Source organism: Panthera pardus, unplaced genomic scaffold, assembly GCF_024362965.1.
Source record: "Panthera pardus isolate Hobbes unplaced genomic scaffold, ASM2436296v1 HiC_scaffold_10, whole genome shotgun sequence".
Taxonomy (NCBI): domain Eukaryota; kingdom Metazoa; phylum Chordata; class Mammalia; order Carnivora; family Felidae; genus Panthera; species Panthera pardus.
The window spans coordinates 74076328-74095497 of record NW_026526655.1 but is presented as its reverse complement, the minus strand read 5'-3'; the positions used below and the strand labels follow the sequence as shown (position 1 = coordinate 74095497).

The window sequence follows — 19170 nt, the reverse complement described above, 5'->3', positions numbered from 1 at the left end:
GACTGGTTCCTACCTGGACTTGAGGGTGGAACATAAGCTTCTCGGTAGTTAGGCAGAGTTTATAGTTGGGCTGGAAGAGACCTACATTCTAGCTGCACTAAGTACCTTTAATTTGCCCAACTGCATATGAACCAGTTATCCTCGAAGACCGTTTGTTGCTGTCAAAATACTGTCTTGTGCCCATTCTGACTGGCAGAACCTGGTCTTGTGGGTAATTCAATATTGGGAAGACACATCAAAGATGCCATGGCCACAGGCTAATGCGGAGACCTACCTCCCCCTCCTTAATCTTTTGGATCTTGGTCATGGGAAGACAGCATAAAGTAGAGGGAGCCTTCACTTCACTTCAGCGTGTCTTGGGCCCACAGATAACCATGGGAGAAAGTCTAAGGGAAGAAAAGTACCCAGCATAGATGCCAGATCACCACCAAATCAAGGATGTCTATGGAATCTGAGACAGAGAGAATAAATGTGGTCTAAAAAATCAAGACTGCAAGTAGCCTTGGGGATGAAATATGCCAAGTATGGCTTCTTCTGCAGTATATAGGATAAAGCTCTAGAACAGTGTTTCCCAAAGAGTGGGACAAATACCAGTGGTGGTACATGTCCCTCAGAAATGATTCTAAGGGTTCTTGAACCGACTTGGAGTGGTCAGCAAACACGATTTAAATGACATTGAATCACACGATATTTTCTCTCTAGTTCTCTCAGTGTTTCTGTATTATCAAAAAGCCTCATTTGGGGCCAGTATGTCTATAACATCATATTCTTCTCTCTTTTAAACAAAAAGAAATACAAAATGCCTAACTGAAATACAGTAGCTATTTTTTCTTTATGTACATAGTTATCTTTTGCTTACACTAAGTAAACTGGTTTCTCATTTGTGGTAGTGATGCCAAGTTTCCGCATCAAATAAATGTCCTTCAGTAAAAAAGGGGGACAGTGAATTTATACAAAAAAAGAACGGGTTAAAAATACTACAGTAGAATATCGATATAGTGATACAGGAACACCTGAGGCTGCATAACAGTACCTTAACATGTTGCTTTGTAAGGAAGACTATATATCTGCGTGTAGATATAAACACATCAGTAAGCACTGAATTTTTACCAAATTGATAAATATGAAAGAAAATCCACTACAGAACATTTTCATGTCATAAATTGGCTTGTGGTTTTAATGACTTGCCCCTTAATATCCCCCAAAGTTGCAGATTCCACATTGCTGATAAAAGACGAGTTTCAGATTTTCTGTGTCTTGTAAATTAGGAGAAAACACCACGAAATTGGGGAAAAGGCAGGAATATATGTGCACAATAATGAAGAGTTACATTCCATTCTACCTCCATCTTCTTGCTTATGAGTGCTTGCTCTCGCGTGCAGGCAGGCAGGCAGGCAAAGAAGATACGCAGAAGGTGCCCATGAAAAAAGATTTTGTCTCCATAGAAGTCAGCAATCTACTATTTTTAGTTTTGCTCTCTTTTCTCTTTTTTTCTTGGTATACATTTTAATTTCTTTCCTTTACAAGAATCCATACAAACGGACATATTACTTTAGGTCCATTAATCACTTCTAAAAATACAACTCACATGGACAAACATCACAATTGTTATGCTGTTGTCAATGTTTTGACACTCTTGTGCAATTAAAAAAAAAATCAACCTCAGCTGTGCTCTAGAGAATATTACCAGTCAAATAAGGAGGGAACTGTAAAACAGATTTTCTTATTTAAAGAAACATCCAACAGTTTGATTTCTACCAGGCTTCTAATTTCCTGATAGTAAAATTACATTTGGGATGAACAAAGATAAATGCCTTACCTTTTGGAAGGTGCAGTGTTATGTTGTTGCAAAAATCTGTGAAGCAGCATTCAGTTTTGGTAACATTGTTGGAACTATGACAGAAGACTTGAGCGTTCAACTCTGGGAGAGAGACACAGGACTTGATCACCTGTTCTTTCCCATTGGTTAGCATAACCGAGGCCCAGCATGCTCCTTCAGTTTGGCAGGTAAAGTTTGAAGAGTCACACAAAAGACATACACACTTCAATCCTGGAAGTGTAAGGCAGAAAGCTTGAAGATGCAGAAAACATCATACAAATTTATTTCATAATACCTGAGTACAAGAGTTCAACCTTAATGAAAATTGAGGTAGGGTTTAAATGAACAGCATTGGGCAAACACATGCTCCCACTGTTAGTACCTCTCAGTCATGTGTTTTATTAAATAGGAGGCCCAATCATCTTTTATTATTACTTGTATTTTTGTGAATTTATTCAGTTGCGACTATATTTTAAAATCATTTTCCTGTCCACGGTCTAAATCCCACCTTCTTAAGCCCAACTGGCTTATTCCTAAGTCAATAGCTCCTGTGAAATGCTAGGATGCAGTAACACAGAAACCCAGGGGGACTGTCCAGCATCTCTTGTAAAGTGTGGTCAGAGAGCTGTGTAACCAAACATCCACTGTGCTCTGCTCATTTACCCTTTCTCCTTTAAACATTCAAGTACATGTGCAAAACACAAACCTAACCATAGAAATCTACCACTCTTGGGGCACCTGGGTGGCTCAGTCGGTTGAGCATCCGACTTCAGCTCAGGTCATGATCTCATCAGTCCCAAGTTCAAGCCCCACGTCAGGCTCTGTGCTGACAGCTCACAGCCTGGAGCCTGCTTTGGATTCTGTGTCTCCCTCTCTCTCTGTCCCTCCCATGCTCATGCTCTGTCTCTCTCTGTCTCTCAATAATAAATAAACGTTAAAAAAATTTAAAAAAAAGAAATCTACCACTCTAAAAATAATAGTGTGATCCTTTACATTTATATTCGATGATATTTTAATATTATTGCTATTGCCACAGTACCTTTAAGGCACTGATGAGCCATTACACTTCCCCTCTTGGCTAAGAAATACATGTCAAAAGAAGAGTCATTTGAACACAGACCATGACTTCAGGCACTTCTCTTTAATGAACACACCTATTCCAGAAAACATAACACATCAACAGTAGAATTTAACATATCTACACAAATAAAATTTCAAAACTGAGACTCTGCTAAATTAATCTGTTCACTGCACAAGTTTCCTCACTCTTCCCCACTTACTACACACACACACATACACACACATCCACCTCTCACATACACATTTACTCCCATGTTCAAAGTGGTGCCATATTTTTCTGTCCTGATGTAAAGTATCTCTCACCATGAAGTTCAGTGGTTGTGACAATTTATTCAAATTTTATTTAATTACACTGTTTTTAAATAGTACAATACTAAATAAGGCTTTTGTATTATTACTCTAATGAGCTTTTTGTTAAATTATAACTGTTCCCCACAATTATCTGAATGTACCAAATTTTATAATAAAATCATTTTTACTGAAATTAAAGACCTTAAATTGCTAATTGCTGAAATTGGAGCTAATTTCCTAACTGCACAGTATTTGATACATAAATGACAATTTTTATCCTCAACTTCAAACACCAATATAAAAACAAATATGGATAATATTCCTTCATAACTGGGTGTGTAAGAAAGAACAAATTACATACTGAAAAGCAAAAATGATCTCTTCTTTGGTAATCTTTCTTGATTGGCAAGATACCCTCTCTATAAACATTTTTATTACTATGGGCTAAAAGAAATACAGTCATAATACAATTTTGTTACCAACGTTGCACCAAGCACATAGTTCACTCCTCCATTTATTCTAGGGGTGACTAATATAAATAAATACACAATTGACCCTTGAACAACATGGGTTTGAACTGCACGGGTGCATTTATACATGGATTTCTTTTCAATAAATGCAGTACAGTACTGGGGCGCCTGGGTGGCTCAGTCAGTTGAATATCCAATTCTTGATGTTGGCTCAGGTCGTAATCTCATGGTTCATGAGTCTGAGCACCTCATTAAGCTCTGCACTGACAGTGAGGAGCCTGGTTGGGATTCTCTCTCTCCTTCTCTCTCTGTCCCTCCCCCATTCATGCTTGCTCTCTCTCTCAAAATATATAAACTAAATTAAAAAAAATTATTTTTAAAATGCAGTACAGTACTATAAGTGTAGTTTCTCTTCCTAATGATTTTTTTTTTTAATTTTTAAATGTTTATTCATTTATTTTAAGAGAGAGTCATGTGGATGAGAATGGGGGAAGGGCAGAGAGAAGAGAGTGAATCCTGACCAAGCTCCACTCCATCAGCCTGGAGCCCGATGCAGGGCTTGAACTCACGAACCACGAGATCATGACCTGAGCCGAAATCAAGGGTAAGATACTTAACCGACTGAGCCACCTGGGCATCCTCACCTAATGACTTTCTTAACATTTAATTTTCTGTAGTTTCTTTACTGTAAGAATATGGTATATGATATATATCATAAAGAAAATATGTGTTAATTGTTAATGCTATTGGTAAGGCTTCCAGTCAACAGTAGGCTATTAGTAGTTAAGTTTTTGGAGACTCAAAAGTTAAGGAGATTTTGAACTGTGTGAGGCGTTGGTGCCTCTAACATCCACGTTGTTCAGTGGTCAACTATACTCATTTGTTGATATTTATGTGCTACAGTCGAACCTTATAATCCACACTGATTAGGATTCAGTAGAGCTAGATATATAAAATCCAGGTGATTTGAAAAATATTTTAAGTCACTTTCCTTACATAAAAGACAGTTCATATAATGACTATCCATCCACCTAGGTGTCTTCTGACGGTGGAATCTCTCTAGTACCTCTACGACTGATCTGCCACAGGCTTTCAAATCCCAGTTATACTAGCTTTGAATTTTGGTCATCCATTTCCTTATATGAAAGAGGAGGAGAAGAAGAATATACCTCCTCATACTGTTGTTGTGAAGAATAAATTGATCTAGGTAAAGCTCTTAGAACAATGCCTGGCACACAGGAAGCATTATGGAACCATGCTTTCTCCTACTAGAAGAGGTAAAGCTAGTTGTATTATGTAACAATTGAAATACATTCATAATCCATAAAGGAATGGCTGAATGAACTAGGGTGTACAGACCGTTTAAAAGGCATCACAAAGAAATGCATCCCTTTCTACTCTGTGGAGTGAGTTGAATGCTCTCCTTCTCTTAACGTCCCAGGCTAGCACCTAGACAGCCACATAGCAGGATGGTGTCTGGCCATGGTCCAGATACAGAACTCAGGAAAAGAAGGTCTCAGTCCTACCTCGGTCACTAACTTGCTCATTGACTTTAGAGAAGATATTTAACCTTCAGGGCCTCAGTGTCTTCTTCTGAAAATGGAAAATGAACCCGGGTCAGGGCCATGTATCCCAAAACCTTGAAATATCATAGAGTGCCACCATTTTATGACTCTAAGATTTTGTACTTGATGGAAATTTAGAATTATAAAATATAGAAAACGCTGATGTTGAAGAAACTTAATCCACTGTGGTCATTCTTCACCCTCATATTTTAAGGGGCTGAAGTTGGGAAGAAGAACTCTCCTGACACCCAGTCTCAAACCAGTTGTTACTAGAGTCCTCATCAAAGTCTCCATGAACTTTCTATTTCCAAGAGAAGCCTAGCCTGGAAATCCAGGCAACTAACTATGGAATATGGGTCCACCGGGTGAAGACAACCATAAAGCACTCAACAACTAAACATACATTAGTTTTACGTGTGTTTATCATTACGTATAATTCCCAGTGACAGTGTGGGAGTTAGTTGTCACCATCTCCATTTTATAGAGAATGAAATGAGGCTCAAAAAGATCAAGTGACTGAATTAATGTAGCAGTTATTAGACTACTCAAGCGATGTTGTTTCTGCCCTACCAAAGCTGACACATTTTTTAAAAAGACAGGTACACAAACCATTTTGCTACCTCGCTGGTTTCTAGCAATTGAATAAAACACAATTCTAATACAGCAGAAAGAAATTAATAATTAACACTTGACCATTGAGGTGTTGATCTGTACTGTCCTAATTACCTTTTGAAATACAGTTGGTATTTTTAAAACAAATTCTACCCACTTATTTTCTGAGGAGACAAGCAGTTAAATAAAAGTCAGTCATCATGTGCTTTGTATCTACAGAAGTAACCTTACCTTTCAGGTTGTCTAAGTTTTGTATTAAGCACAAACATTGAAGTACCTAACCTGCTACTTTTTCTTAGAAATACTACTAGCTCCTTATAAAAATGATTAGATACTAGCTCTTATCGAGGAAGAATGTGGATACTCCCTGGATGTTTAATAAGCTATAAAAATTTCCTTCAGTTTTAATTAAAAGGTACCAATTAGAAGATTAATTCCGACCTAGGTGATAGAGTTACAACATAGTAAATGCCACCTTACTTTAAGTGGTGCATGATGGAAAACATTGACAAAACAGAATTTGCTGATAATGGCTTCAAACATCTGTTAAATATTCTCATTTATTCCAGGTCAACTGGCAGTACTATAGCACTGATGGAACACAAACAGCAAACTAAAAGAAACCTAAGACGTATATCTAACATGCAACATATTCAGTCTTGCATTTTTCATTTCCCACCAAACCACTCTATGGTCACATTTGGTATATAATTAAATTATATTTATATCAACCACCCTCAACATAGAACCCTTGTGCTGCCAATTGAAACATAAGCTGCCCTTAGTGATTAGACTTATGCTTTCATATTTTGTTTTTTAAAAGACTGATGTTAATTGAGTCAATTATACTAGAATATTCCATGACAGGATAAATCTGGCTGTTAGCAGACAGCAGTCCAGCCTTATGTTTCTTTATTTTATACTTTCCCATTATAATGTACTTGAGTCATATGGAAAGGGATAGCAAATGAAGTTGAAGAAGGAGGTAATTACCCGTAATAAGGAGGTCCATTAGAGTTTTCCCCACAAGAAAGATTGCACTTTTCTTGTGTCTCCTCCCACCCCTTTAATAAGCCCCCTTTCCCCCTTTTTGCCAATTAGTCTGTAAAAGCCAAGACATCTGTTACTCACAAGACATCTGTTACCCACATGAAACCCTAGGATGTGCACATTCCTAATCAACCAGAAAATAAATTTTCATCCATCTTTACATGTGATGGCAAACACACCCTGATGTCCAGAAGTGTAAAAACCATCAGACTGTAGAAAAAAACCCAAATTTATCAATTTGTATCTATGTGCTATTCTTGTTAAAAGGCCAAGTATTTTTTTGGGAAATATTAGCTATTTTAAAGGGGATACTGTTTTCAAAAAGTCGGTTGCCTATATTTTGGGTCTATATGCTAAAATATCTATTGACTGATGCCTTACACAAATTTCTGACACATACCCTTTCCTCTTCTCCAGACATTAGTTGATTCAATTTCCCTAATTTTGAGCAAGCTATTGAACACAATTTTTTTTTTTTTTAATTCAGAAAACTGTCTCAAATTTGACCGGTTGAATATGTAATCTTTTCATCATTTGCAGGCTTCTGAGTTAACAAAGGAACAAGTCAAGCTCGTCCATATGCTGAATCTGAAAAGAACACCAGGACGACTAGTACTAGTGAACGTGAAGGGAAGCCAGACAGGGTCAAAGGAAATCAGGCAAAGACCTATCTTCCCTTCTACTCCTTCTCAACATTGATTTTCTTCTCATTTGGTCATTTCAAATAATTTATCTTTCTTCACGGTAAGGAAAAATATAATAGAGAAAGAAAGCCGCCTTCATAAAATATGGGAAATCTGAATACAAACTTTTTGACCAGATGAGTTTTCAATAGAGATTCAAGTTGTAGAAATTCTACTTGCCAGGCTGTATCGAAGGACAGTCAGAACCCCTAACATATGAGAATATACCCGGCACAAAGGAAACTGTTCCTTTGCGCAAAGTGGCAATTATGTCCCCTGTTCAGGAAGGCCTCATCCTTAGCTGAGAAGGAATGGAACAACTCTAACAGGAGGGATTCTATCCAGGAGAATGGTTTTCACTCTCGGCTGCGGGGCTGTAATCAGGAAGAGCCCAACACATTTTGAATTACAGAGGTAGCCATTTTGAATGTCCGCAGTCCACAAGCAACACTAAATAAACCTCAGGTTTCAGCTCGACCACAAACCACCAAACACAACTTCTCCCCATCTTAGATTCCTCACCTGAGAGATAATAAGGTCAGGAAGCAGATTAAGAGATTTCTAAAGATCCCACCCACTTTACAGTGCTTTTCTGCTCTAGGCCCGGGTCGCCATTCTCAATATAAGTAACTACAGCGTTATCTTAGCTAAAAAGAGAGAGCACCCAAAGGATAGGCTTAAACCCCCAAATTCACACACGGGTTGTTCAGTGGATAGGAGGATCCTACTAGTTCATAAACTGACAAAATGTCTCCAGTCGGTATTAAAGATGATTTATCCTGTCCTATCTCATACGATGATCCAATGCCTTAACCAACATAGGCATAAGATTTTTCAGAAGTGAAGAGAAAGTTCACAGCCAGTCTGAATTGGGCTAGACACCCAGAGTCTTATCTAATCCCTCAATTAGATAGACACAGGATCACAGAAATGGCATGCGAGACCGAAGGCTATTCAGTAACACCAAACTATGGCAATCTGACGCTACTAAATGGAAATGAAAACATTTTCCAATAACGTTTAAATGGCTGATAAAAAGAGCAACATTTAAAGTTGGTCAGGATTATATTACTTATTTACCTACCGCCTCAAAATTGTGACCATATACAGAAAAGATATGCACTATGGCATAATGTCAAATGCTTTTAGGGAACTTAAAATTTTTTAACAGAGAAAAATGATCAGGTTAACCTTTTTGCTTCTCAGCACAGTATTAAATGTGAAGCTCACTTTTCAAAGAAGGGCTTTTCCAAAACTACCATTAAGAATATTAGCCCTGAAGCTCCTACAGCATGGTGGATATATATATATATATATATATATATATATATATATATATGGCAACCATAAAGGGCACAGCCTAATCTAAAAGGGGGATGACAAAATTATTTGTGTGGATTTTCTTAAAATGTCCCCCATGAAAGCATGAAAATGCAGAATTCTGTGCCAGGGAGAGGACAGCCTTTTCCTTCCTGCCTTGGGAAGTCAAGGCAGTAGTTTGCAGCAGGCTGGTAGGGGCAGAGTTGCATGAGGACTGCTTTTGGCAACAGTGTGACGTCTCTTAGAGTAAATCCTTGTTTCCTTAGGGAGGGCACATTTCCTGCAGTCCTCTGGCCAGCTTTAGATTTCGTAGCCATGTACGTAAGGAAAGGACCTCATTTGGGGTCTCCCGTATGTCTCCCGTATCAGAGCATCATGTCAAAGAAGAAGAGTGTTCTTGATCGCAAGACACGTATCCTCTGCCACCCTCCCATGGAATTCTCACTTAATTTGAGAAGTCAGATGCTTAGGCTGGCAGCTCAAATGGTGCCTCATCAAACTGTCCTCTTAATCTGGGTTTTTGTTGTTGTTGTTGTCTTGTAGTTAAGAAAATAGGTATGCTCAATGGATTGCAATTATATTTAGAATAAAACAAAATCCACAGTCATGACTGTGACCTTATAGGTTAGTAGGTCTGGGTTGTTCCCACTTCTTGAACCTCCTTTCTTTTAACTCAGCCCTTCAGACATACGGGTCTCCTTTTCATAGTTCTAGAAAATAAGTTCTTCCCCACTTCATGGTTTTTGCTCTCACGATTCCCTTTGCTGTAGTATTCTTCCTCTCCTTCTAATTCTTCAGTGTCAGCTCAAATGTCACCACCTCAGGGAAATCTTCACAGTCTCCTCTTTGACAAGTGATCTGCTCCCCATCCTTTCTGGTATATACTGAAATCTGTAGTTAGCCTAGTCATTGTATCAACCTTACAAGAAAGAACACTCTGTGAAGGCAAGGATCTTTCCTGCCTCGTCTACCATCACATCCCCAACACCTACAATAGGGTATACAGATGATAAAAAACAAGAAACATGTATTAAATTAGTAAGTATGAAAAACTACACAGATTAATGCTAAATGGCCAAACATATAAAAAGACTTACAACCATGTAACTATTCTCATTGTGGTATGTTATCTTCCAGTCTTTTTTCTTTTTTTAATGTTTTATTTACTTTTGAGAGAGATAGAGAGAAAGACTGCCAGTGGGGGAGGGGCAGAGAGAGAGGGAGACACAGAATCTGAAGCAGGCTCCAGGTTCTGAGCTGTCAGCACAGAGTCTGACACGGGGCTGGAACCCACAAACCATGAGATCATGACCTGAGCCGAATCGGACGTTTAACCAACTGCTCCACCCAGGTGCCCCTGTTCCATATAGGTTTCCATAGTTGAATTCTACCTATAAACACAATTTTAAGTGCTGCTCTTTTAGTCTATTAGCATTATATCATGAGCTTTTTATAATATCTTGTTTATAGTCACTTAACAGCATTCATAGACCTACCATTAGTGTAACTGGATGACATCCAGCATTTTCTTGCTTTTAGACATTTCAGTTGTTTCCCATTTTTGCAATTAAGTAACACCTTACTGAATATGTTTGTGGATTAATCTTTAACCAAATTTATTTTCTTAGGCTAGAGTCCCAGAAGTGGAATTTCAACATCAGACCTTCTCAATAGACACTGACAAATAGCTTTCCAGAAAAATTTTATCAATTAAGATTTCCATTGGCCTTAAATGAAAATACCCATTTCACATACACTTGTCAGCATTAGATATTCTCACTAAAACCTTAATAAAATGATAGATGGAGGTTGCAACTTATTTTAGTTTGCATTTCCCCACTAATGGGGTTGAACTTTTTCTTTTTTTTTTTCAAATATTTCCTCTGAAGTTCCTCTTGGGTGAATTTTTTGTCCATGTCATTTAACTCTCTGTTAAATCTGAAATTTCTTCCCAATTTGAAAGAGCTCTTTATAAAGATAGAAACCCTTTGCCATAGGTATTACATGTAACTTTTCCCACTTTCATATTTATTTGCTTCTTCCTAATGTAACATCTTCATTGTTTTTGAAAAAAAAAAAAGATACTTGCACCTTGTCAAAAAGGAGTCAAGCAATATACATAATATAAAGAAGTAAAATAAAATAAATCACCCCTAATCCCATATTTACAAAATGACTAGTGTTATCATCCTCTCCAAATATCTTTCTATGGAGCTTTACTTATAGAGATCAAAAAAACTAATGCAACAGATGGAAATCATATCAACCAATCTTTTACTCAGCACTTTCTTCCTTTGCCCTCAAGCTCAGGAAATACTCCATCATTATGTGTGTGTGTGTGTGTGTGTTTTATTCACTTAACCTCTATATGTATGCAGTTTGTGATTTATGTAATTTGCTTATGGTATTAGATAATAAATAGATATAATAAATAAATCTCTTTGACAGGTGATAAGGGGATTACTTTATGGTAAATTTCTAGATGTTAATTTTTAAATTATTATTTAAAGAATATCGTATTAACCATGGTTCTTCGGAGAAACAGAACAAGTAGGATGTATATGTATATTTACATGTATGTATACATAGCATTGTAAAATATATACATGGGGGGAGAGACAGACACAGAGAGAGAGAGACACTTATTCCAAAATTTGCCGGGTAGACTGCAGGGAAGAGCTGATATTGCAGATCAAGTCTGAAGACCTTTTGGAGGCAGAATTGCCTCTTCTTCTGGGGACTTCAGTTTGTTTTCTCTTAAGGCCTCCAATGAATTTGGTGAGTCCCACCCAATTATGGAGAGCAATCTGCTTTATGGAAAGTCTAGTGCTTTATTTTATTTTATTTTGTTTTATTTTATTTTATTTTATTTATTCTTCCAAGATTTTGTTTAAATTCAAGTTAGTTAACATATAGTGTAGTACTGGTTTCAGGAGTAGATTTTAATGATTCCTCACTTACATATAATACCCAATGCTCATCACACCAAGTGCCCTCCTTAATGCCCATCACCCATTTAGCCCATCCCCCCCCCAACCTCTCCAGCAACCCTCCCTTTGTTCTCTATAGTTAAGAGGCTCTTGTGGCTTGCCTCCCTCTCTGTTCTTAACTTATTTCACTTTTCCTTCTCTTCCCTTATGCTTATCTGTTTTGTTTCTTTTTTTAAAATGTTTTAATGTTCATTTTTGAGAGAGGCAAAGAGAGAGAGGGAGACAGAATTTGAAGTAGGCTCCAGGCTCTAAGTCTGACAGAGGGCTCGACCTCATAGACTGTGAGATCATGACCTGAGCTGAAGTCGGATGCTAACAAACTGAGCCACCCAGGTGCCCCCTGTTTTGTTTCTTAAACTCCACATATGAGTGAAATGATATGGTATTTGTCTTTCTCTGACTTATTTCGTTTAGCGTAATACACTCTAGTTCCATCCACATCATTGCAAATGGCAAGATTTCATTGGTTACGATGGCTGAGTAATGAAAATATTACATACATAATGGAATATATATCACAACTTCTTTACACATTCATCAGTCAATTGACATTTGGGCTCTTTCCATAATTTGGCTACTGTTGATAGTGCTGTTATAAACACTGGGGTGCATGTACCCCTTCAAATCTGCATTTTTGTATCCTTTGGATAAATACCTATTAGTGCAATTACTGGGTTGGAGTGTAGTTCTATTTTTAATTTTTTTGAGGAACCTCCACACTATTCTCCAGAGTGGCTGCACCAGTTTGCATTCCCACCAATAGTACAAGAGGGCTCCCCTTTCTCCACATCCTCACCAAAATCTGTTGTTTCCTGAGTTATTAATTGTAGCCATTCTGACATGTGTGAGGTGGTATCTCATTGTGGTTTTGATTTGTATTTCCCTGATGATGAGTGATGTTTAACACATTTTTCATGTTGTCTGTTAACCATCTATATGTCTTTTTTGGAGAAATGTCTTTCCATGTCTTCTGCCCATTTCTTCACTGGATTATTTATTTTTTGGATGTTGAGTTTCCTTATAGATTTCGAATACTATCCCTTTATCCAATATGTCATTTGCAAATATCTTCTCCCATTCCATAAGTAGCCTTTTAGTTTGTTGATTGTTCCCTTCAGAATATAAAAAGAGACAAAGAGTTTCTAAGACCAGCAAAAACTAAAGGACTTCAGGAACACAACCATCTCTGCAAGAAATATTAAAGGGGACCCTTTGAGCGGGAGAGACCAAAAGCAACAAAGACTAGAAAGGAACAAAGGCAATCTCCAGGAATAGCAACTTTATAGGTAATACAATGGCACTAAATTTGTATCTATCAATAATTACTCAGAATGTAAATGTATCAACCAAAAGACATAGGGTATCAGAATGGATTTAAAAAAACAGGACCCATTGATATGTTGCTTACAAGAGACTCATTTTAGGGGCTCCTGGGTGGCTCAGTAGGTTAAGTGTCTAACTTCAGCTCAGGTAATGATCTCGTACTTCATGAGTTTGAGCCCCACATCGGGCTGTGTGCTGATAGCCCACAGCCTAGAGCCTGCTTAAGATTCTGTGTCTCCCTCTCTCCCTGCCCCTTCCCCACTTGCATTCTGTATCTCTCTCTCAAAAATAAATAATAAATAAACATTTAAAAAATGTTTACAAGAGACTCACTTTAGACCCAAAGATACCTCCAGATTGAAAGTGAGGGGTGAGGGGGTGGAGAACCATTTATCATGCTAATGGACCTCAAAAGAAATCTGGAGTAGCCATGTTAGTATCAGACAAACTAGACTGTAAACCAAAGACTGTAATAAGAGATGAAGAAGGACACCATATCATAATAAAAGGGTCCATCCAACCAGAAGATCTAACAATTATATTTATGTCCCCAACTGGAGAGCAAATATATAAACTTACTGATAACAAACTTAAAGAATCTAATTTACAATAATACAATAATAGTACAATAACAGCAAGGGACTTTAACACCCCACTTACAACAATAGACAGATCATCTATGCAGAAGATCAACAGGGAAACAATAGCTTTTAATGACACAATGGACCAGATGGACTTAACAGATACATTCAGAGCATTTTATCCTAAAGCAACAGAATACATTCTTTTCAAGTTCACATGAGACATTCTCCAGAACAGATCACATATTGGGTCACAAATCAGCCTTCAACCACTACAAAAAGATTGAGATCATACCATGCATATTTTCAGACCACAACGCTATGAAATGAAGTCAACCACAAGAAAAAATTTGGAAAGACCACAAATACATGGAGGTTAAAGAACATCCTACTAAAGAATGAATGGGTGGGGTCCCTGGGTGGCTCAGTTGGCTAAGCGTCTGACTTCGACTCAGGTCATGATCTCTCAGTTCGTGAGTTCGAGCCCCGCATCAGGCTCTGAGCCAATGGCTCAGAGCCTGGAGCCTACTTCGGATTCTGTGTCTCCCTCTCTTTCTGTATCGCCCCTCCCCTCTCAAACATAAATAAACATTTTTAAAAAAAATTTTAAAAAGAATGAATAGGTTAAATACATGGAAGCAAATGAAAAGATGACAATCGAAAACCTTTGGTATGCAGCAAAGGTGATCATAAGAGGGAAGTAATAGCAGTACAGGCCTTCCTCAGAAGGCAATAAAAGACTTAAATACACAACCTAACTTTACACCTAACGGAGCTGGAAACGGAAGAACAAATAGAGCCTAAAACAAGCAGAATAAGGAAAATAATAAAGAATAGAGCAGATATAAGTGATATAGAAATAAAAAAACAAAAAACAGTAGAACAGTTCAACAAAACAAGGAAAATCTACTGCTTTAAATGTTAATCTTATTGAAAAAATGCCTGATAACAGCATCCACACTGGTGTTTGCCTATACATGCAGATACTATGGCGCAGCCAAGTTGACATATAAAATTTACTTTCCCAAGTATTTATTATACATCAAATTCCATGGTAAGAGCTAAGAAGGTAGGAAGGAAGAAAAGAGAAAAGACCATTCCCTAAAGGAATTGTAGAGTTAAAGGACATCATGATAGTGTGGTAAAAGAGTCACTGATGTGTGCACAATGTGTTGGGGGACAGAGGTTGAGCAATGCTTAATCTAACCTGGGGTGGGAGTGGGTAGGAGCAGGCAGGTAAGATTTCCTTAAGTTGAGTCTTAAGGAGCACAATTGTTCTTCACCATCCCCAGCCCTCTCTCCTCCTTCATAGTCCCACCCTACCTTCTCAGCTCATCAAAGACCCTCTAGTCAGCCCCCACCAGCCTGGGGATACCACGGCAGTCCTCACTCAGCAGACAGTGAAGTAATAATGTCTCCTGTTGTGGGGCTGATATGTACAGACTTTAACCTGCCCCCATTTTGCTAATGTGTTCTTGTCACACCCACCCTCCACGCAGAACTCCATTCCCAGTCCCAACAAGCATTTTGGCACTGCTTCAGAGGTCCCGTGGCCTCAGCTTCTGGTTGGAAAAGTTCAGCCTTCACTGGAGTTGCAGGATGTGGCTTAGAGCCCTTACCCAGGGCAAGGTCCTGGGGCTTCTGCCTGCTCTTCACCTGACTGGTTTGCCAGCCCCTGCTGGGGTCACGGGGACCCTCAGGCTTTGAGCCAGGCAGTGGCATGAGTGCATTCCAGACTTGTCAGCTCCTGGCTGGTCATGCCCATGGGTGCTTTTCCGATGCACCTGGGTACCACCTAGGTGTAGCAGGGAGAGGACACAGTTTGCTTTTTACAGAATGACCTCAACACTGCAGTAGCATTTCTCAAGCATTTTTAAAGCCCATATCTACTTAAACAAAGAAATCTCACACCTCCAGTCTTCTGTCAAGATTTCAAAATGAAATGTATAGCTTATCTAAAAACAAATCCACGTAGTGGTGACTTCACTGTGTTTTCATCAGAAAATCTGCCCTCTGCTCTTTAACCCCTTTGAATATCACCACTCTCAGTAGAGAAGAATGGCTTTGAAAGGCACTGCTTGCTAGATCAGGATTTATTGATATTATTTAGAAAGTGATATATTTCTAAATTATAAGAAGAAAAACGAAAAACTGGTAACTAAACCCTAAATACTTATTACAATTTAGGCTCTATTGACCATATAACTGCTGATAGTCACATAAAATCATACTTGATAGTGGTTACCAGATTTGGAGATTTCACCAACTAGTTAAATTCCAAAAATAATTTGGGACTCAACCAGGGTTGCACTAAATTTTTGTTTTCCCTAAGGAAGAACATGGGACCAGAGGGAAGCAATCTCTATTACCATCATTTCAAAACAGAAAGGTTATTATAATACCAACCAAGTGTGGAAGAACATAAAGACATTAAGGACTGACTTTGCCAAGATCAAGGATATCTTTTTAAATTTTCAAGTGTTGAAAAACATAATTACTTTTATAATGTCATATTCCTTTTGTCTTTATTAGATACAAACTGTTAATCTGGGGGTTGACCACATATCAGAAAGTGGAGCTTGAGTGGCCAACCTGTTTGTGTACTTTGTTTTGTTCACAATCCATGGTCACAATCTACACAGGAATGCTCTCTAAAATGGAAAAGGCAATATTCCACGGGGCTATTTGTACTCAGTATGGATATTCTGGAAAACTGAAATAATAAAAGCTGAATAATAGTAGCCACCTACCCCAAGCTACAAAAAAAACGAATAGTCCCAGATCAGTTGTCTGGCTAACAAGGGACTTCCTTGTGTAGTGAACGGGCTACCAGGCCTTTCAGGCTCAACTCAATGAGCTCCCTCTATGCAATGCCTCCATCAGTACTGGGGCACAGATCTTAACACTGTGTGTGATCAACCTGCACATTTAGGTCTATTTTACATGACCTGGAGGATGATATAGAATTTTTGGATCATTACAGACCTGTATTCCATATATTGTTTGTCAAATCTGTGATTTACTTGATGATAAACTCTTGGTCAGGAATACATCATATAATTTTAATACTGTTCTCATGGGAAACTATGGCCAATTATTACCAACTCCTGAAAGATGTAATTTCCAGCAACATCTTGTAGTGATAAGCAAAGACTGCTACACTGTTGCATACAGAAATGAGCCTGCATAAAGAGAACAGTGCAGGAGTTCTAATCAAGTCTGGTGTACTTAAGTCCATGTTAGGAGACCTGAGGTTCTAATCCTAGTTCTGTTAATGTGGCCTTTGAGGCTTCTGTGTCCTGATGATTTCAAAATGTTCTGAAGTTATATGACCCAAAGAAGTGAATGCATCAATGGCCACCATGAAGTATCAGAAAGAGCAATACAAATGTTTTATACCCAAAGAAAAAAGAAGTTGTCCTAGAATCATAGTTCACAGAGAAAACTGTTCAGGAGAATATCAGTCTAATAAGGATTGAAATGAACAATCTGAGCGCATACTTTGGAGATCCATTAAGTCATAGAAATCTAGTTTTGTGTTTTCAATCTCCAGGAGGTAGAAAAGACAAAAGATAGAAACCAAACGGGAAAGGACCACAAAGAATTCAGCGATGAAAGGAAAACAGGAGCCTACGACATGGTCAATCTATTCGGGATGAAAACATAAGGTTTTTTTTTTTCAATATATGAAGTTTATTGTCAAATTGGTTTCCATACAACACCCAGTGCTCATCCCAAAAGGTGCCCTCCTCAATGCCCATCACCCACCCTCCCCTCCTTCCCACCCCCATCAACCCTCAGTTTGTTCTCAGTTTTCAAGAGTCTCTTATGCTTTTGCTCTCTCCCACTCTAACCTCCTTTTTTTTTCCTTCCCCACCCCCATGGGTTTCTGTTAAGTTTCTCAGGATCCACATAAGAGTGAAAACATATGGTATCTGTCTTTCTCTGTATGGCTTATTTCACTTAGCATAACACTCTCCAGTTCCATCCAGAAAACATAAGTTTTTAAAGCTAAGGAAGCTCTCACCTGCTTAAGGGATACAATTAAAAATAACCAGTAAAGAAACAAGTAATCAATAATTAAGAGTCAAACTACAGGGCTAGAAGAAGATGCAGATAGAAAAAAAAAAGACAAAATTATCTCAAGTTTCAAAATAAAGTAGCAAAGAATTAAAGTCCTTGAGTTCTCAGGGGCTCACTTGTCAGAAATTTTCATCATGATCCACATTCATTTATATGATCAGATATGGTAAGGAATAGATAATTCTTAATCTAGAAATAAAAGGAAACTATCCAAAGTAAGATGAGCTAACTAAAAATAGATTGGCAAGTGAAGAGTTGAAAGGGGAAGAGAAGGGCAAGTGATACAGAAGGAAAGTTTTTCTTAGAGGCTGATCCCAACTGGGCCTCTTTCTGACACTGACCCCAGGACTCAAAGGTTTGGCTCATAGACTATACAGCATGCATAGTATGCACGCATGAAAAGGACAGCATCAACTGGCCCTCTATTCATAGAAGGTAGCTGGGAGTAATTGCTGAGGAATGGGAAGTGAAATTTTTAAATCCACAATTTAAAAATATATTGATAATTTTCATACTTTTAGGGATTTTCATAGATGCTTTAGAAGGTAGGTCAGGGGCATCTGGGTGGCTCGGTGAGTTAAGCATCCTGACTCAACATCCAAGGCCCAGACCACACTCCCTAAATATAACCCTTGGTGTGGCCGACAACCCTTCTGGCTTTGATTAACTTCTTCTTTGGTAGTAGACTGCCACTTCAAGGTGATAAAATTCGCAGCTCTGACACCAAATAGACATTTTTGTTAAAAAAAAAAAAAAACAAAAACCTTCTGGCATCTGAGCACGATCAACGAGTGGAAGTTATGTAGGGGTGGCTGGGTGGCTTAGTTGGTTAAGTGTCCAGCTCTTAGTTTCAGCTCGGGTCATGATCTCATGGTTCGTGGGATCGAGCCCCACATCGGGCTCTGCACTGACAAACTGGAGCCTGCTTGGGATTCTCTCCCTCCCTCTGTCCCTCACCCACCCATGTTCTACCAACCCACCCCCATCAAAAATAAATAAACTTAAAAAAAAAAGAGTGGATGTATCTAGAAATGTTCACTCTCCTACATTAGTTACTACATTATTTTTCTTCCCTTCTCAACCAATTATTTCTTGGGTCTGACAAACAATTTGGGAAGGACAAATGCTTCAGTAGAAAAATGAACAAAGCAGATGATTAGAGAAAGAAAAACTGTCAATAAATGTGAAAAGTGATACTTAAGACTCATTAGAGATTCAAAATGTAAAATTAATACAAAGACATTATTTCTATTTGCCAAGTCATAAATGATTTTGTAAATTATAACACCCAGAAATGGCAAGG

The 19170-nt window shown here is 38.2% G+C and overlaps 1 protein-coding gene across 2 annotated transcripts in view; it reads right to left on the bottom strand.

The window, feature by feature from the left end:
* The window catches only part of ACVR1C (activin A receptor type 1C), an 80798-nt gene that overhangs the window by 45989 nt on the left and 15639 nt on the right, over positions 1-19170 (bottom strand). For both annotated transcript variants that reach the window (XM_053908642.1, XM_053908641.1), the window contains exon 2: positions 1820-2050. In XM_053908642.1, coding sequence (XP_053764617.1) covers positions 1820-2050 — 231 coding nt within the window. The remainder of the gene's footprint in view (positions 1-1819; positions 2051-19170) is intronic.